Genomic DNA, 20,473 nt, shown 5'->3' on the forward strand with positions numbered 1-20,473 from the left:
GGGGGGAGGGGGAGGCGGGGGCTGCAGTTGCATGGGGTCAACATCAGTGATCAGAGCCTGACAAGACGGCAGTGAGCAGGCCTGGCTAAGGAAGTCAGAAGGTGCCTGGCCGGCCACCCTGCCAATACTGCAGCCCCGTGCCTCTTCCCCAGGCATGGCAGCTCACTCTCAGGGCAAGTTTGCCGGCCCCACCCGACAACCTGCACATCCATATAACGCTGGCAGCCCCGGGAGTAGACAAATTTGCCCCATTCCTCCCTTTTTGTTCCAAGTGGAAGGCCCTCTCCCCACACCTGACATGCTGACAGAGGGCTGCCCCTGCACGCCCAGTGCCCTTCTGTCCTGACCCCCCAGGACCAATGGGTCAATCTTGGGGCGGGGCCACGTGGGGGTGCTTCTGAAGGCCCTGGACCCTGACCAAGCCCCTCAGCCCCTCTTAGCTGACTCACTGTAATGGGTGGTTAGCCACCGCAGGCAGGGTGGCTGGTCAGAAAGGCCGGGCCCAGACCTGAGTGCTCGCTCTGCCACTCTAGCCGGACGAGCAGGTCATGTCACCTCTGGGCCAGAATTCTCCTTTGAGAAACGGGGGCAAAGGGCATCAGTCTCTCAGGGGCTTGTGGGCACTAAATATGATAAAGTAGCCATATCACCAGAAGTCAAAGAAGAACATACGTATGTCCGATGTTTGGGAAAACATCTGGCCAGACAGCCCCTCTGGGGATGAAGGTGCAGGCAGTTTGCATTATTAGCATACGCTACTCCTGGGTTTGGGATTTTTTTTTTCTTAAGACAAGCAAAAATATCTCATAAAATAAAACGAGGATGAATAAGACTGCTAAAGTGAGTCTATAACCAGGAAGAGGGCAGTGTTCTCGGCAGGGGCCACTCTTTAAAAAGGACCACCTGGTTGTGGTACTTTTCTAGAAGCTGCATTTGCACAGCACTTCAAAGAAGATTGAGAAAACGTCAACAGGATGAATCAGAGAATTGAGGAAGGGTCTCCTGGAGATGGGAGCTTGGAAAGGCAGCACAGCGAGAAGGTTGGTGCCCCACCCACCCACCCCCTCTCCCAGCTTGTGCTCAGACTGGCTGGCCAGTCTGCACTCTCCTTTAGAGAACTGCCCCAGGGCTACGCAAACCTTTGCTCCCGAGTGCAAAGAAGAGAGGCCGGGAAGTGCCAGAGTTCACAGGAGCACGGAGGGTCCATAGCTGATGACTTCCTGGTCTTGGGGCGGGACCGCCACGAGGGGTAATGCACACACCCCAGAGTTCCCTGTGGGCTCAAGTTAAAGCTGGGACTCTGCCTGAAAGCATCCCCTTCCTGCCCCCGTGCTCCCTTAACTATGTCTTCCAGTCCTTCATAAATCACTGGCATGAAGTCGTATCCCAAAGTCGGCTTCTGAGGGACTTTGGTTCCTCCCCCTAGGAGAGGCGATGGGCATGGCCAGCAGGGTAGGGCTGAGCGCAGGCCTGGACTAGGAGACAAGACCACCCTGTCTGCACGAATTTTCCTTAAACGCCACTTCTCGAAGCCACGCTGGGCCTCGCTGGGGCTGGCATCACAAAGTAGCAACCACCCATCAGACTCATCTTCAGGGCGTTGTGGTCACTGTAGGGTCCCCCGGGTCAGGTCAAGATTGGGGCAGGACAGAGAGTCCAAAACACCAGCCATCAAGAGTCTACTGCCCTGCTAAGGGTCAGCTCCCTCAGTTCAGTTCAGTTCAGTTCAGTTGCTCAGTCGTGTCCAACTCTTTGCAACCCCATGAATCGCAGCACACCAGGCCTCCCTGTCCATCACCATCTCCCAGAGTTCACTCAAACTCACGTCCATTGAGTCGGTGATGCCATCCAGCCATCTCATCCTCTGTTGTCCCCTTTTCCTCCTGCTCCCAATCTCTCCCAGCATCAGAGTCTTTTCCAATGAGTCAACTAGTCAATTAGACTAGTCAATTAGATTAACTAGTTTTCTGTGATTATGGTTTCAATGTGTTCAGCTCCCTCACTCACCTTCTGTATGTCAGAAACTGGGTGTTTACAGGGGACACCTCGATGAAGGAAACGAGGCATGGTTCCTGCTCGTAGTCCAGGAGGGTCACAGATGAAGACGCGATGCAGCTTGAAACAGCTATGTTGGGGAAAGGCTGTAGGGTCAGAGAAGGCATCCTGGAGGAGGCAGCACGCTCGGCGAGCCTGGGAATGTGCCGGAGTTCACCAGGCAACGAGGGGAAAGCGGCATGTGCCAGGCGAGGCAAGAGTATAAAGGAGGCCTGCCAGGGGCACAGAGTGGGTGCCAAACGCTGAGCGGACGGGGTGAGGGGGCCTTGTTGGCTAGGCGAAGGGGCTCAGATTCTGCCCAGGAGCTGTGGGGATCAGTGAGAGGTTTAAGCTGAGGCTGGCATGATCGGATTTGCAGTTTTTAAGACATTCCTCCTGGCTGTTGTATGGAGAAGGGAGTGGAGGCAAGAGGGTCAGTGAGGAGGCTGCTGTGTCATCCGAGGATAGTGGGTGGTGGCCTGGCCAGAGACAGGATGGGGAAAAGGGACCAGTCTCGGGGGTATTCGGGAAGCAAAATGGACAAGACTCGGGGACTGACTCTGTCATCATTGGGGTGACAAGCCTTCAGGAACCTCTGCAAGGTACTCATGACCTCGGACTCTGGGGCTCGTATTTCCCTTCATCATTCCCACCAGCGTGCCTCTCCTCTCTCCCAGGAGTGAGGATGGGGCCGTGAGCGGAGCCGGTGTTCCCTAAGTCACAACGAGGGCTTTCCAGTAGCTGTAATTCTGGTCATCACCAGTAGGTGGCAGCCCAAGATAGAAAGGGAAGGCTGGTATGTTCACCCAGTTCTTGGGAAAGGCGTGGTGCTTAATAGACTGGTCCCCTGGGACTTGCTGATGGGCAATGGCCTTACCACCACTATTATGAGGCACATCACAACAGCACATCCCTAACTTCTATGGAGACTTGGCTGTCATATAAATAGGCTCTGCACAGAGCTTTACATGAGTTACCTCATTTCATCCTCATAGCCGCCTGGGGTGGGGATCCTTGTTATTCCTTTTATGCATACGGAAAAATGGGGCTCAGAGAGGTCAAGTAACTTGTCCAAAGTCACACAGCCAAGAGCCTCAAAATAAAGATTGGCATCCCAATCTATCTCCATCACTACGGGAAACAGACTCAGAAAAACTTGCCCTAAAACTACTCTGAAACTACTACTGTTTTCTATCCCCCTTTACTCTTCCCCCTTGATTCCCTCTCCCTTCCTCCTCCTCCTGCGTGCCTCTGAAGACTTCTGAAAATTGCCAAAGGTCTCACCATCTACCATCATTCTTTGGGAGAGATGGAGGGGGCTGGGCTTGAGAGATCTGGAACTCCTCTGTTAGATCCCTGCCGCGTAGCGCAGGCCTTGCTTTTTTCCACAAGGCTGTGGGCCAGGAAGGAGCAGATGCTTATCTGCTTTTTGCGGATGAAGAAAGAAGCTAAGCGCTGTGCCCAGGCCACATGGTGAGACCAGGCCACGCTGGATCTGGCTAGTCCTGACCCTCCACCACCAGCCGCTGTTTCACAAACCACTTGTGTATTCCAAGCATCGCCCCTGCAGGGACCACCAACCCCACTCCTCCTGCCCAAGGCACAGGGTCCAAAGGCTGGTTTTCAGACCCCTGTCTTGCCAGGAGCTAGGCTTTAGACATTCAGTCAATCGAGGCATCCAGTCAAGCCAGCTTGCAGTGTGGCTCATAAGCCCTATTTCAGCAGGGCTCCAAGCAGGTGGGGGAAAATTAATAAATGTGTAAAATTCCTTTTTCTCCCTTCCCATGCCACCAAGAACCAAGCCAGTGGGTAATTATGGGATGGCTGCCAACAGAGTTTGGTCTTCAGAGTTGACTGATGGCGCTTGTACCTCTGTGGCTGGCTGCCAGTCTAGTCACCGCTCTGTCCAGTTTTGTGGGTGTTCTTACTGCAGGAGATCAGAAGCTGTACCCCTACTGTGACTGGGACAGGCAGAAAAGGCAGGGGCTGAACCCAGGAGAAGCAGCAGAGGGAAGAAGCCACACTTTTGCTTGGCTGGATGGGGCATAGGTGCTGGGGGAAATCAGCAACAACAGTAACAACAGTATTGATAATCGCCACGCACCGAGCACTTGCGATGAGTTAGGGCCGTGTTAAGCACTCTACATACTTAAGACTATTTCATCGAATCCTGCATCATTTCTTTATCCCCTCCACCAATATATGGACTTCCCTGGTAGCTCAGATGGTAAAGAGTCTGCCTGCAATGTGGGAGACCCCGGTTCAATTCCTGGGTCGGGAAGATCCCCTGGAGAAGGAAATGGCAGCCCACTCCAGTATTCTTACCTGGAAAATCCCATGGACCGAGGAGCCACCAATATGTACTGAGTGACTGCAACATGCCGAGCGCTATTCTAGACGCAGGGGAGTAAACTGAGGAACAAGATAGGCCAGTCCCAGACTTTGTGAAGATGCCATTCAGGTAGGGATGACAGACAATGGCCACGGTTTCTGACGAGTGCTATAATGAATACTCAACAGCTCTGGAGGCCGCAGGAAGTCTGCGAAAGCTTCTCTGAGGCAGTGATAACTGAGCCTAAAAGACAAAGAGTAAAGAATCGTGCCAAGATTTTAAAAACAAATGAATTCAAGGGAGAGAGATGGGGAACATTTCAGGCAGCAAGAGCAGCCAGTGGAAAGGTGCCGAGGTGAGAATAAAAGTGGTCCAAGCAGGAACTGTTGGGGAGAGGAGGGTTGCGGCAGGCGAGGCCCCAGAGGCAGGTAGCCCGAGCAGGAACTGTCGGGGAGAGGAGGGCTGCGGCAGGCGAGGCCCCAGAGGCAGGTAGCCCGAGCAGGAACTGTCGGGGAGAGGAGGGCTGCGGCAGGCGAGGCCCCAGAGGCAGGTAGCCCGAGCAGGAACTGTCGGGGAGAGGAGGGCTGCGGCAGGCGAGGCCCCAGAGGCAGGTAGCCCGAGCAGGAACTGTCGGGGAGAGGAGGGCTGCGGCAGGCGAGGCCCCAGAGGCAGGCAAGACCGGATGAATCAGAGCCCGTGGACCATGGGGGACTCCAATCCATGGGCAAAGTCAGGTCTAGAACACCTGATCCTGCACCCTTCACCACCAGCTGCCATCTCGTATGTCATCCAGGTCACAATCACTGTGCCAGGCTCTGTGCTGGAGGAAAGGGAAGGCCACCGGGCTTTCCCCACCCAGCCAGCTCTTGGGAAAGGACGCTGTGCCGAATCACACTGCTTGCCTGGGGCTCGCCAGCGGGCAGTGGGTCAATCATCCATATTAGTAACAGTGGGATAACAGCAGCATCTAAATTCCGTGGACAATTGCTGTCGTCGAAACCTGTGTCAGAGCTTTATGTGAATTACCTCATTTCATCCTCACAGCCCTGTGGGATGTGGGACCACTGTCATCCCAGTTTGGTCAAGAGGAAGATTGTGAAGCAGGGAATGACACTTAAGCTTTAACAGGACAATGGCTTCAGCTGCACGCACCTTCCCTTCCAGCCCTCAGAGCAGCACCCCCCGTGAGCTGTGGTTATCTGACTACCCCACCACCACCACCACCACACACACACACACACACACACACACACACAGGTGAAGAACCCATGGCTCAGAGGTCAAGTCATGTGAGGAAAAGAGCTGTGACTCCAGCCCAAGGTGCCCAGCCTTAATCTTGCCCGGGCCGGTGACAACCAGCAAGGAGGGGGTGAAATGAGGAGGAGGGTGACTGCTGGGCAACGCGGAAACCTTGGCCCCCAGCCTGGAATCCGGCCTCCAGATATTTTCCTGGCCTGAGCCCAAACTGGCCGCCCTGCTTGGACTGCTGCTCTGGTGAATGAAGCATTCCGCTCTGGGCATCTCTGCTCCGGAGAACCCCAGCCCCAAGAGCCTCCTCAGATCTGTCCTAAACAGGGCTGAGCAGCCTGAGGGTCACATCCCCACACAGACCCTCCCGGTCCCCCACCCCGGCCTGTCTGCTGGCTTGAAGGTCAAGGCCTGCCCTCCGGGCCGCCAGAGGTCACCCGCCACGCCCCAGCCGCCGCTGCCGGGGGACAGGACCGCTCTGCCCCTCCCTGGCAAGGGCAGGAGTGCATAAGGTGAGGAACCACCGGGACCCCAGGAGGGCATGCGGCTGCCTGGGGACACCGGCCCCTCGTCAGGATCAATCACCCTAAGCCTGTCTGAGGAGCAGCCGGCTTAGGAGCAGCCGTGAAAGCCGCCTTTGTGCCCAAGGAGAATGAGCCTCAGGAGGACGTGGGCCCCTGGCCCAGGGCACCCCTTGGGCCCCGAATCCTGAAATAACACCGAGGGGAGGACCCCCCGCCTGGCCCCCGCCCCACCCTGCCCTGGGCCCAGCCAAGCCCGGTGCCCGCTTTGTGCCATGGGAGCTGCCCAGGGGAAGAAGGTAGGAGCCCCCGAGGGTCCTGCAGAGGCCCTGGACATGGGGAGGGAGGCTGCGCCCGCCAGGTGGGGTCCCTCACACACTGCTCGCCAGCCCCCTCCCTGAGCTCAGAGCTAAGATTTCATGTAGAAACCTGGCTGGGGCTCAGGGCAAGGCCGGCATCCAATCTGTCCGTCTCTGAATCAGACCTGGGGCCGCCCAGCCTCTCAGGCTCTCTGGTCTTATACACACACACACCCCCTTCCTGCCCTACCTCGGGTTCCCTGACCACTCCCCCCAGCCCCACCCCCAGCACCAGGGGAGCCTGGCACAGGTGAAGGCGGGGCAAGAAAACAATAACGACCATTGTAATTAACTTGGCTAACCAGTGGTCACCAGAGGTAGAGCCAAGGGCAAGTTACTGAAGCTATCTGTAGCTCATTCCCTCATCTGTGAAATCGGACAATAGTAGTCACTACCTCCCAGGCTTGTGGTGGGGATTAAAAGAATTATAACATGCGAAGCGTTTGAAAGAGTGCCTGGCACATAGTGAGCTATATGGTCCGTTGTTGGTAGATTTGTCTTCATATTATCCATCTATCCATGTTATCCATCCATTATCCTTCTAAGTCTGGGGTCTCCGTGGGGTGGGGGGAGGGAGTGTTGTAGGTAGCACATCCAGTGCGGCATTTCTGAAAACGAGGTCTGTACACCCCTTGTGTTGGCTTTAAACATGGGGAGGGAGAGGTGTGGGAGGGGGCTTGTTAACCTGTCGCTTTCTCAGGGCCCACCCAGAGCTCCTGGGTCAGAGTCTCTGAGGAGGGGCTGGGGAATTCTGGCACATGTTCACAGCCATACCAGGACTGCCCACCAGCAATGTGGTCAGGCTGCCAGGTCCCAGCTCCTCCACCCGCTTACTGTGGTGAGGAACCCCACCCTCTGCATCCCAGTCCTCACCTGGGAAGTGGGGTGGGTACCCGTCTCTGGGGGGTTCCCTGAGATGCTGCCGGTAAAGTGCTTATCAGCTTCCTGACCCCCAGAGGGCCCCATACACGGAGACGCTAATCCTTACCCAGCTGTGATGACCTATTGTATTAAAGGCGGGAAAGCGAGGTTCAGAGGCCAAGCGTGACTTCTTAGCCAGTGTGAAAAAGGGCAGGATTTTGACTCCCTTCTGCTTAACTGCAAGCTTTCTGCCAACCCAGCCCATCCCACACTTTTCAGATTTAAAGAAGAGTACACCGTAGACCTATGGAGGAAGAACTCTGGTCCTCAGTTTCTCCATTTGCAAAACAGGAGTGTTGGGCTCGATAACCCCTGCATGCATGCTAAGTTGTATGACCCCATGGACTGTAGCCCGCCAGGCTCCTCTGTCCATGGGATTCTCCAGGCAAGAATACTGCAGTGGGCTGCCGAGCCTTCCTCCAGGCAATCTTCCCAACCCAGGGACTGAACCCAGATCTCCTGCATTGCAGGCCGGTTCTTTACCATCTGAGCCGCCAAGCCTCCTAGTGCTGGCCTCGCTTCCCATTGCAAGGCTGACTCCTGCCTGCAGGGGTCAGTGTGGGTCACCTGCAGTCAGGGCAGGAAGGTGATAGGACACAGCCTCTGGGAGTCCCAGAGCTGCCCTCCCAGCCAAGCTTCGGGCCCTGGCCCTGGCCCCAGCCGATCCCCTCTTTCAGAAACATTCTTTCCACTCCTCCCCTCTGGATCCTATCTGTGCTGAACCTGAGGCAGGGAGTCATCGTGGAAGCCAGCTTCCCAGGCCTAAAAATGACCCTAATAAGGTCTGTCCCTGGAAGGACGGAGTATAGCTCACGGTCTGCCTCTCGCTGTTCCTCCCCACCCCCTGGCAGACATCGGCAATCGATCCCCTACCCTTTCCCACTAAGTCCAGACAGCTTCAGAATCCTCAACGTAGCCTAATGGGTCAGTGAGAACTTGCCCCCAGGTTGAAAGCCACAGCTATCCCTGGACCCCCACCCCTTCCCCACCCCAGGGGAAAGCCCTCCAGGGAGAAGGCAGCCGGGCACAGTGATTGGGAACATGGGCTACACAGTCAGACAGGCCTGTGTCAGTTCCTCCACACCCTCTGTGACCTTCAGCAAGTCACTGCACCTCTCTGATTCTACTTTAGTAAACGAAAGATAAAAGACCCTCTTCAGATTATCGTAAAACCCTAATGATCCCATGCCTGGAACAAAACGGGCGCTCAGTCTCTCCCTGAACCGGCTCCTCCCGTGCCTGCGTCCTCTTCTGAGCCTCACCAACCTTCCCTTGAGCCAGCACGGCCAATGGCAGGCATAAAAGCTGACACCCAGCAGCTGTGCCTTCCCCCGCTGGTCATGGTGAGCCAGGCTGGAGCGAAGGCTGTGAGCAAGCCTCAAGCCAGGCTCCCCCTTCGGTAGACCACCCCACCAGACCTCCCCCATGCCCACCTCCCTCTTTCCAGAAGCAACACCCCGCTGGCCTCTGTGTGGAAAGTAATCCCTGTCACCTATGCATGTATTCTCCCACAGGCTTGTCCCATGAAATGCGCCCTGCTATCCTCAGAGGCATCCCATACCCCGCCCCCAGTTATGGTTTAATCATAATCATAAAATGACAAGTCTGAAAAAGCCTTGATGATGCGGTCCAGTCCCCGCCTCACTAAACAGCTGGGAAGACTGAGGTCAGAGAAGGGAAGGACTTCCCAGGGCCATGCAGCCAGGGCCAGGGCATTTCTGTAGCACCTGCAGCTCCTTCCCCAGCACCTTCCCCAGGAAGGGAGGACAGAGCTGCCCCTTGGAGATGACTCCTGCCCACAAAGTGCGCTCTCGGGTACCCAACTCCACCCACCACATCTTCATCTCTCCCACCCCAGCCTCCCCCAGCAAAATAGTACCTGGATACCTGCTCCCCTGGGTCTTCCCTGGTGGCTCAGTGGTAAAGAATCCTCCTTCATGTTGATGTATGGCAAAACCAATACAATATTGTAAAGTAATCAGCCTCTAATTAAAATAAATAAATTTAAAAAAAAAGAATCCTCCTGCCAATGCAGGAGACCTGGGTTCGATCCCTGGGTCAGGAAGATCCCCTGGAGAAGGGAATGGCTACCCACTCCAGTATTCTTGCCTGCAGAATCCCATGGACAGAGGAGCCTGGCGGGCTACAGCCCATAGGATCACAAGTAGTTGGACACAACTGAGTGACTAAGAACACTTGCACCTGCTTCCCTGTGCCAGGAACTGAGCCAGGGATGGAAAGGGATGGTTCCTGCCTTCACAGCTGTCTCTGTGAGTTGGGGAGACGGACAGGCAGGCAAATAATGATAGGTGGGAACAGCGCGTGTGACGGTAAAGATGGGGCTGACCGGTCGGAATTGTCAGGACCATCTCCAGCTGCAGTTGGGGGCGCCAGGTATGAGGACTCCAGGTTGAAGTCGGCTGCTGAAATTCCCATAAATTGTATTTCAGTTAGAATGCCATCTGCTTCGAGGAAGGGAAAACCAAAAACCAGTTGGTCTAAACAATAAGGAAATTTATTGGGTTCCCTAAGTGGAGATCCAATGGCTCAGTGATGTCTCCAGGGCATTTCCTAGAAACGCACAAGCAAGGTTCCCTTGAATTTCATTGGGAGCTATTAAGTCACATGCCACCCCTAAAGCAACCCTTTTCCCCTGGGGAACACCAAGGCCATTGGCTTCACCTGGAATCCTGAACCTGGTGCTGGCAAAGGATGGAAGCAGGACCATGGGATTGGTTGAGGCCAACCAGAGACCCCTTGGGGCTGGAGATCAGGCCCCCAATGTCACCCCCCAAAACCCAACAGGAGAGAGTAAGATGGATGCTGGGCATTCAGTCATAACGTGCCTGCCACCTCCGTGTGGGAGCTGGTGGTATCTCTGACCATGGTGTGAACAGAATGGAAAAAAATTGAGAAGTTCAAGGGGGAGGCAGAAAGCATGCTGGACCAAGAGTCAAAAAGCAGATACAGTTGCCCCTACTCATCCTGGGCAAGTTCTGAACTTCCCTTGAACTCAGCGTGTTGTAATCTGCAAAGCGGGTACCCAGGCCACACTCAGGATTTTTGCAAAGGATCAAATGAAGGCATTTTCAATACACGGAAGCAGTGTTTCTGTTTGGAACATTCCAGAAGCTGGAAATATTGGCCAGCTGGGTGTGCGCTGATTTTCTTTATTTTTTATCTTTGGCCGCACTGGGTCTTTTGTGGTGCACGGGCTCTTGGCTGCTGTGCACAGACTTGCTCTAGTTGTGATGTGCTGGCTTCTCGTGGCTTCTCTTGTTGCGGAGGCACGGCTGTGAGGCGTGTGGGCTTCAGTAGTTACGGCTTGTGGTGCATGGGCTTAGGTACTGCCCCACAGCACGTGGGATCTTAGTTCCCCAGCCAAGGATCAAACCCATGTGCCCTGAATTGGCAGGTGGATTCTTAACCACTGGACCACCAGGGTCCTGGCATGGACCTGGTGGACACCATTTTCCTGTGCCCTAAGGCCACCTAATGACCGTTTTCCTGGGCCCTAAGGCCGCAGGACCGCCAGAGTCCTGGCATACGTTAATTTTAGAGAGATGAGTGCAGACAACAACGTCCTGCCTGGAGCCTTGCTTTAAGTTCTTGTGACAATGAGGTTGCAGGTCCTTGGGTAGAAAGGGCCCAGGAAAAGCAATTCCCGTGGACCTCAGACGGCCCTTGAGGGCATGGACACAGCATTCTCTAAAACATTCCTCCGAACTCAGCACCACCCGGGTTTTTCACTTCCATGAAGCCCTTGAGGGCATGGACACAGCATTCTCTAAAACATTCCTCCGAACTCAGCACCACCCGGGTTTTTCACTTCCATGAACAGCTCTGTTGATGTTTGCCAAAATGCTCATTGCTTTGCATTCATCTTCATTAGAAGAACGTTTCCGTGGCTGAAACAAAAGGGAACAAAATTGGGAGAGATGGCTAATTTTGATAAACATCCTGGAAGGGAGTGTTTGTTCTTACAGAGCCCAAAAGGCACCCATCTGGCACAGCCCCTCTGACTCCCCGAAGAGTTATCCCCATCATGATGGATGGGTGCTCTTAGCCCAGGCCCAGGGAAGGGTTCCACTCGCCGGCCCATAGCTGAGCCGGGCCTGAGGGCTGCGTTAGGAGCCCCTCGCCATCCAAGCCAACCTACCCTTGCTACTCTGCCCACCACCTCAGACCGTTTCTCTGAGGGGAAAGAAGTTCACCACCAGGTTCCCAGAGGACTCTGAGAATGGGGGGCTCAAGGCCAAGAGGAGAAGGAGGTCAGGAGCCCATGGTGAGGCCCCTTCCTCACCCCCAACAAAGCAGAGACCTGCTCCTGGCTGAGCCCTGACTCCCAGCATCCCGCCAGCCTCCCGGGCCTCACTCGCACCAGTGGCTGATGCCTGGAAGGCCTCCCGACAGCTGCCCGCATGTCCAGCCCATCTCTGAGCTCCAGGCCCAGGGCCTGCCCACCTACTCTTGTTCTCGGACCAGGCATGTGTTGAATTCTGACTGTACCCCCAGAAGACGTTCCGTCACAAGGTGTGAGGGCAGACGAGGAGGAGGGGACATAGCAGTTTCTGAGCACTGACCCTGCCAGCCACCATGCTCGGGGCTTTCAAAGGCTTCCCTCCAGCCTCCCAGCCCCTCAAGGCAGACGATGCCATGCCCACATCATGGATGAGTGACACCCATGGATGCGGCGCTCTGAGCAGCTGAAAGGGGCTTTTGAAGGCAGGTGGAATGACCTTTGGAAGCAGAGAAAGGGCACCGTTTTCCTAAGGGCCCTAGGCCACCTAATGAAGCTGTCATTCCCTGCTGCTCTTGGCTTCCCAGGCTGGGTTCAGGAGTTCCCTGAACAGGTGTACAGGTCGGGCACTGCACAGAAGCGATGAGTGCATGGGTTCGTAGGGGTGGGAATCCATCCCACATCTGCCAGTGGAGCCTTGTCCCCGGGTGCTGGTTAAGTCTGCCCAGAGGCAAGAGTATTGCTCTATGTAATGATGCAATGCCATCACTTAAAGCCCCTCAACCACCTTTCCCAAGACTAAAACTTTTCCTGTCCGTCTTTGTGGCTGGAAGTCCAGCTTGGGAGGGAACGACATTGAAGGAGAAAGAAAGATGCCCGTCCAGCTGGCACTTCTTCTAGGATGTCTTCCTTGCGTGGGTCTCAAATGCCCACACAGGACTCGGGGCTGAGTAAGCAGGGGGAGGGGCAAGCCTGTTGCAGAGCTGTATTTGCCTAATTAGGTCTGCATGTTTTACTAAACCTGAAGGACTAGCAGGGGTAGCTGAGAAGGGGCCAGGGAGATGAGAAGGGGGTAATGGTCTTCTTGTGAATGTACTAAGAATCCTCACCACAAAAGTACCGACGCCCCTATTTCACCAGGGCAAAAACCCAGACTCAGGGAGGCACCCTTCAAGTACCAGGGCTGGGACTTGAACCAAATCTGTCTGGTTCCTAAGACCACCTTCTCTTTTTTGACTTGTTTTTTTCGATCATCAGGATGAAACCACATCTCCAGCCAGAATAAATCTTCACCTTGTGGGTAGAGTTACTAGCTGGTGCTGATTCCGGCCCCACTGGGAGCAGCACCAAAGAAGGGCTTTAAAGTTCAGAGGAATTTAATTTCCATCATGAAAGAACTCGGAGGTGGGGCAGGAGGGGCCAAATCAAAGCCGGCTTTTGAGAAGGCAGAAACCCAAAAGCAGCTCCCTTGCGGGGCCCGGGGGATCTGCTTTCGGAACATTGTGTCTCCTAAGCCCACGTGAACGAGGGGCTTTGTTAGAGTGAGAGATCAGATCTCAGGCCTGCGGTGGAAGGGAGGGGCAGGTGGCTGGAGCCTTGTTTCTTCATCTAAAATCTGAGAGGGGCTAAACGCAACCAGCAAAGCCACGCCAAGGAAGCCATGGGAGGCAGGCTTGGTGTTGGTTTCCCTGCTCCCAAGGTGCAAGTCACGATGGGGCCTGGGGTGTCCCACAGGGCTGTCACCCATAAGAACAGAACCCACGGGGCCCAGCCAGAAACCAGGGGGTGACTGCTGTTCAGAGGGGCCTCCCTGCAGGGTTGTCCTTAGGCACTTACACTCTTGGGAACACTTTGGGGTCGTTTTGGGGTGGTGGTGTTCAGCTGCTCAGTCATTGTCCGACTCCTTGCGATCCCACGGACTGCAGCACACCAGGCTTCCCTGTCCTTCAGTATCTCCCAGAGTTTGCTGAAACTCATGTCTATTGAGTTTTGGGGTGTGCGATGGGGCAAACGTTCAGGGGGAGTCCTGCCATCAGGTCAGCATCAGTGAAGGTCCCACAGAGATTGTGATCACAAGCAAGCACGGGGAAGTGACGTCTTGGTTCCCTGGGGCTGGGTGGCTGAAAGCAGCAGAGGCGTATCCCCTCGCAGCACTGGAGGCTGGAGGCCTGCAATCAGGGTGTCGGCAGAGCCAGGTTTCTCTGAAGGCTCTGGGAAGAACCTGTGCTCTGCCTCTCTCTCTGCTCCCGGGGTATGTGTGTGCTTAGCTGCTCAGTTGTGTCCGACTTTTTGCAACCCCATGGACTGTAGTCCACCAGACTCCTCTGTTCCTGGAATTTTCCAGGCAAGAACACTGGAGTGGATTGTCATTTCCTTCTCCAGGAGATTTTCCCAACCCAGGGATCAAACCCGCATCTTCTGTATCTCCTGCCTGAGCAGGTGGCTTCCTTAGCGCTGCGTCGGCTACTTTGAGCCATCTTTGTCACCCCTTGGTTTATAGATGCATCTCACCCGGGTCTGCCAGTGTCGTCACGTGGCATCTCCTGTGTATCTGTGTCTCTTCTCTTCTTAAAAGGACACCAGTCATATCAGCTTAGAGCCCACTCTCATGACCTCATTTTAACTGAGTACATTATCAAAAACCCTGTTTGCAATTCAGGTGACATGCACAGGTACAGGGGCTAGGGCTTCAGCATAGCTTTTAGGGGATACAGTTCAATCCAACCCCTAACCGTGACCCCGTTCATCCTCTCCTGGCTGTGCTCCTGGGGCCTGCAGTTCATTTTAGCTTCTGTTCTTGGCAGTGGCTTCCCACGTGGGATACCCAGAGAGTTTCATTTTGATTCAGAATCTGACCCGCTACTCTCCTGAGTAAAGCCCTTCAAGAGCCGTTACAAGGAAATCACAACCACAGAGAAGAGGGTATGAGCCCTCTGTGCCCTTACTCCGGCCTGGCCACCTAAGACGCTCACACTGACTCTGCTCCAGCCATGCTGGACTCCACGGCTTCCTCCAACAAGCCAAGAGCTTCCCTGCCTCAGAGCCTCTGTTCTGCTGTGCCCTCCACCCGGGGCGCTCTTCCCTGGCTCTTTCCATGACCAGGTCCTTCAGGCTTCAGCTTAGAGAGGCCACCCCTGACCCCTCCAGCTAAAGTACCTCGATCTTGGTCCCCAGTCCTGCAGCTGCTACACAGAACTTACTTGAGTATTTCTTTATTTTTAAAAATGTTTTGGCCACCCTCGATCTTCGTTGGCACATGCAAGCTTCCTCTAGTTGCAGCAAGAGGGAACTACTCTTCATTGTGGTGCTCGGGCTTCTCGTTGCAGTGGCTTCTCGTGGAGCACAGGCACTAGGTGCGTGGGCTACAGTACTGGCACAGAGGCTTTGTTGCCCAGAGGCATGCGGGATCTTTCTGGACCAGGGATCGAACCCGTGTCCCCTGCATTGGCAGATGGATTCCTAACCACTGGACCACCAGGGAAGTCCCTTGGCTGTTTCTTTAACTGTTTCATAGCTGGCTTTCCCAAGCTCCACGTCAGCTCTATGAGGGCAGGAACCTCCCTGTCACTCAGTCTGGATGCCAGGGGACATATCCTAGGAAGGAGACTCAGTGAATCCAGAGCTACCATCCAGGAAACTCACTCCTTCCTTCCACAGGTATGTCCTAAGCACCCACTTTGAGTCCGACGCTGCCTCAGGCCCCGGGCATGGAAGAGAGCCCAAGGGAGACAGACTACAGGCTGCACTGAATGACTGACCGACAGGATTAGCAAAGGGAGCCCTTCACACAGGCCTTCACCACCAGCTGCCAGAAAATACTGAAAATTCTAATTGTGGCTTCCCTGGTGGCTCAGACGGTAAAGAACCTGCAATGCAGGGAACCCAGGATCTATCCCTGGGTCGGGAAGATGCCCTGGAGAAGGGAATGGCAACCCACTCCATTGCCTGGAGAATTCCATGGACAGAGGAACCTGGAGGGCCAGTCCATAGGGTCACAAAAGAGCTGGACACAACCGAGCACGCATGCGGTGTGTCCTACCACACCCCTCCCCTCTGGTGTCCGTCACCCGCTGTGGGGCCCGAGAGCGGACAGGCGGCATGGAATCGTAGGCCAGGATAAAACCACAGGCGGGGGTGGGATTACCTCAGCATGCTGCTGCTGCTTGTATTCCTTAATGGTCTTGATCTTCCCCGGATTGCGCCTGGTAAACACCTTCCACTTCACCCTAGTCTGAGCGGCTAGGAGACAGTAGCTTGATTGCTGGATCTACAGTGAGATGCCGCTGTTGTCCTCCTCTGCACTTGGGAAAATTGACCCAGTAAGTGCTTGGCTCCAAAGTCTGCCCACCCCTTGGCCTCTGCGTTGCATTCGTTCTGCATTTGTACTGTATTTGGTTTTGCGCTAGTATTGTATTTGGTTGCAGTACACCTCCACATACCTACCCCACGGATATCTCCGATGAGGGGAGGACCAAGATCGTAAGGGTCAGTCAGGCTGTTTGAGGTGGAGTGTGCGGCAGGCTGCAGTCTGTAGTGTTGCAAAGGGCTGGGCAAAGTGAAGGGGCGTAGCGCACACGCATGGTCAGGACACGCATGGCGGCTGCTGTCTTGCCCTGTGTTCCTCCGCTGCTCGGCCAGCTTCTACTTCACCGATCCCCTGTGCACAGGGACGTGCTTGCCCTCTGCCCCAGCTCCTGATGGTTCTAATCCTTAGCCCAGAACAGCTCCACCTGCTAGTTTATTAAAAGGAAACACCTGCCCTCATGATGCTCCTTAACCTAAGGGGCTCTGCGGGCTATGCCCCAGCTGCTGGTTTCCCTGGTAACCGATGAGCCAACCTATTGGTCCATTCATCTATAAATAGCAGCCGCCTTCTTCCCTGAGTAGCAAAGGTGGCGGCCATGACCTGTCTGCTGGCCAGGCTGCTTTACACGCTGGCATGTCGCTCTGGGACCTTTTGCTTCAGAAATGTTAGACCAAATGCACGTTTTGACGACTCTGTCAATATCTCCGGGCTCTTCTTTCTCGAGGCTGGGCAACCACAAGGCTTGCAGACCTGCGGGGGTAGCCCAGTGCCCTCCCTCCTTCCCCCACCGGTAATCACTGGTTTGTTTCCTACATCGGTGAGTCTGTTTTGCTATATACGTGTGTGTATGTATGTGTGTGTGTATATATATATATATATATTAGATTTGATGTATAAGCGACATCTGCATGTTTGTTCTTCTCCGTCTGACTTATTTCACTAAGCATGGTGTTCTCCAGGTCCTTCCATGTTGCTACAAATAGCTGAATGTCGTTCTGTTTTAAGGCTGAGAAGCACTCCACTGTGTATATATACCCCACACTTAATCCACTTGTCTGTTGATGAGCCCTTGGGTCTCTCCCATCTACTGGCTATTGTAAACGGTGCTGCTATGAACACTGGGGTGCATGTCTTTTCCAATTAGTGTTTTTATTTGTTCCAGATATATACCCAGGAGTGGGGTTGCTGAATTATATAGCAGTTATTTTTTGTTTTGAGGAACCGCCATCCTGTTTTTCATCATGGCCGAACCAATTTACGTTCCTACCAACAGCATACACGTGTTCGCGTTTCTCCTTGCCAGCATCTGTTATTTGTTGACCTGTTGATGATGGCGATTCAGGCAGGTGTGGGTGATACCGCATCATGGTTTTGATCCGCATTTCTCTGATGGTTAGCGATGTTGAGCGTCCTTTCATGTGCCCATTGGCCATCTGTATGTTATCTTTGGAAAAAAATGGTTGAGTGTCCTGCTGGGTTTTTTTTTTTTTTTCGATTGGGTTGTTTGCTTTCTTGGTGTTGAGTTGTAGGCGCTGTTGTGTTTTGCGTGTTGACCCCTTGTCAGTCATGTGGTTGGCGGGTATTTCCTCCCATTCAGAGGGTTGCCGTCATCTTGTGGATGATTTCCTTTGCTGTGCAGGGGCTTTTGCGTCGGCTTGGGTGCAGTTGGTATGTTTTTGCTGTTGTCTCTTTTGCCTTGGGAGACTAGGGGACTGTTGCCGTGTGGTGCTCCACCTGTGTCCTCTTCTGGGAGCTCTGTGGTTTCAGGTCTTGCTTTTGGGTCTCTCGTCCATTTTGAGCGTCTGTGCATGGCATGGAGGAATGCTCTGGTCTCATGTCCTGCACGTGGCTGTCCAATTTCCCCAGCACCATTTAGCGAAATGGTTGTCTCTTGTCCATTATATACTCTGGCCTTTTTCAGCTTTTCCTCTTTAAGAATAAGTCTTTAACAGTGATGATTTTAAAATCTGCAACTTTTAGTTGTCTCATAAGGTTTTAACTGTGTTTGAACTTTTGAAATGTCTTTTGGTATAAAAAAAAAATGAGGGGACACTTCCACTTCCCACTTCATTTTATGATAAAATAATGTTTATCAAAATTCAATAAGGACAGTAAAGAAAAGTAAATTACAGGGTGATGCACTCATCCATTGATGCAAAAAAAAAAAAAAAGTTCTAGGCAAGGCTCCAAAATCCCACAGCCAGGGCTTGGTGGCCCTGGAATTACTTTGAGCCCATGTGCTACAGCCGTCTCCTTGCTGTGGGTCTAGTCTGTGCCTGAGCAGGCCAGGGACTCTGGCCAGAAATGACCACAGGCTCCGTCTCAGAATCCTGCCATTCCAGAACCAGGCCAGAGTCAGTGGAAAGTTCCAGTGGCAGTTTTTCCAGGGATGCCTCATCCAGGCTCAGCCAGGTGAACCTGGGGGAAAGGGAGAGAGATGTCCCAGGGTGACTTCGCTGGCCCGGTCCTGCCCACTGGCATGTGGCCTGTGGGCACTCCCCTGCCCCTGCTCTGCCCACAGCCAGGAGCCTCCCAGCTACAAAGCCTGGGCCTGCATCCCCAGGAGCTGCAGACACCTGCAGGAGCTGAGACTGAAGACTGTCGGGCGCAGATGTGACACTCAGGCCAAGGACTGGCCCTCAGGGCCCAAGCTTTCTGCCTCCACCTCCTGCGACCATCCCAGGGCAAGGGCTTGGCCGGCATGGGAGGCTGGGCTCCTTGGCAGGGCTGTGTGGGGACAGTCTCCTGCAGAGAGCCCGGCCTCCTCCCAGGCTCACCACCGCACAGGGTGGGTCATGGCCTGGGGGTACCCAACCCTGGCAGGGGAGCCATCAGGGAAGACTTCCTGGAGAAGGTGCTATCTAAGCAGACCCCTGGAGGGATGTGCCAGGCCAAGGGGACGGTGACAGTGTTCCAGGTGAAGGGAGACAGGCAGAAGCTGGGCAGGACTAGGGCAGGGGACAGTGCTGTAGGAGAGGATGGCGGGGCGGGGGGTGGGGGGTGTGGGGGCAGAGGTTGGGGGAACTGGGCCAAGCAGCTGGGCGTGAGACGTGTCTGAGGTTAGGCAGCTGGGAGTCAGCAGTAGCTTCACACCTGGGGCCCCGGCCATGAAGTCCAGAGAAACTCGGTTTGCATCCTGGCTTTCCTGCTCACTAGCTTCATGACGTTGGCTACCTCCTTGACCTCAGCTTTCCCATGTATGAAACTGGGTTAATAAAAGAACCTACAAAACACAGCACTTGACACATTGTAAAGGCTTAGCAAAGGGCTGCTTACTATTTGTTATTCTATCTGATCAAAGTTGGTCAGCTCCTTCCGGCTGGCCATGAGGAGCTGCCAACCATCAGCAGTATGTATCCTTCAGAGATGACAACTGAAGCCCAGGAGCGGGGGTGGTAACAGAGGAACGGGGAACAGGAGAAATGGATCCCTGTGCTCCACCAGAGGCCGGGGAGTGAGAGAGGAAGGTCAAGCAGATTTGCTTCCTTGCAGGGAACAGATTGTAGTAGCAGCCGTTCGTGATCAAAGCCAGATGAATTGGCTTTTTTCCCTCTTTATTTTCCTAACTTTCCACAGCACTCCATTTTCATCATTTTTAAAAGTGGACTTTGCTCCTCTAATTTAAAAGTCTTCTCATGTATTACTCAAATACTATATGATAGAAAAATCATAAAGTACAGAAAAGGAAAACTAAAATCACCCATTATTCTTGCGTCCAGCGTAACCACTGCTGACACGCGGTGGGAATCCTTTCAGACCTGGCGGTCCACGCTGTCAGTGTGGGAGGCGGACCCGTGAGGACTTGCCCCCCACTCTGCGGTAGGTCACACATCCTTTGCTGTGGCTCCTTTCTCGTGGGTGCATCGAGTCCCGTGCATACGGGCCTGCCGCGGTGTGCTTAGCCAGCCCTTGATTTGGAGGTATTCGGTTTGTTTTTGTGCTTCCACATCGCAGTAGATGTATTTTGGTACCCACCCCTTGTCCTTTCCTTGGGATAAATTCCACCGTTAGGCTCATGGGTGGGTTTCCATGAAGTAACATATAAAATGCTATGTGTATATGAGGATGTTCAGACTCCTCAAGAAGAGGGAACAGGGCCATGTCAGGATTTTGACGGAGCTCGTTTCCCAGAGGTGAGAATCTCAGCTGCAGAAACCATAATCTCCAGAATGTGACTCGACTCATTCTTCATTCTCATACTGAGCACTTTGGCAACTTGGACCCACAGGGCTTCAAATAACTTTTTTTCAAGGAAATAATAATATCCCATTTCCTATGAGTGATCCCATGAGTGATCATGATGCGCCAGGTACCGTCTCACAGCAACCTCATGAAATCGGAACTCCTGTGGTCCCCAGAGCTCAGAGAGGTTAGGTGCCTGGCCCCAGGTCACACAGCAGGGCAATGGTGAATGCAGGAATCAGCCCCAGGCGGGCGGCAGGCTCACGGCCCACTCCCTCAGCTGTGGGCCTGGCCCAGCATCACCACCCAGCGCAGTGGTGGTTCCCAGAG

The 20,473-nt window shown here is 54.1% G+C and overlaps 1 protein-coding gene across 3 annotated transcripts in view; it reads left to right on the forward strand.

Annotated features, from left to right (window-relative positions):
- The first annotated feature begins 3,183 nt into the window (after positions 1-3,183).
- Positions 3,184-20,473, forward strand: part of FAM107A (family with sequence similarity 107 member A) — a 95,499-nt gene continuing 78,209 nt past the window's right edge. The window contains exon 1 of one of the 3 annotated variants that reach the window (XM_059879786.1): positions 3,184-6,434. In XM_059879786.1, the coding sequence (XP_059735769.1) occupies positions 6,411-6,434 (24 nt within the window). In that variant the 5' untranslated portion in view covers positions 3,184-6,410. Of the gene's footprint in view, positions 6,435-16,542; positions 16,779-20,473 lie in introns of those variants that run through there. The other 2 variants (XM_024982914.2, XM_024982909.2) reach the window with 2 other exon arrangements.

The sequence above is a fragment of the Bos taurus genome, chromosome 22 (genome assembly GCF_002263795.3).
Source record: "Bos taurus isolate L1 Dominette 01449 registration number 42190680 breed Hereford chromosome 22, ARS-UCD2.0, whole genome shotgun sequence".
NCBI classification, from domain to species: Eukaryota; Metazoa; Chordata; class Mammalia; order Artiodactyla; family Bovidae; genus Bos; species Bos taurus.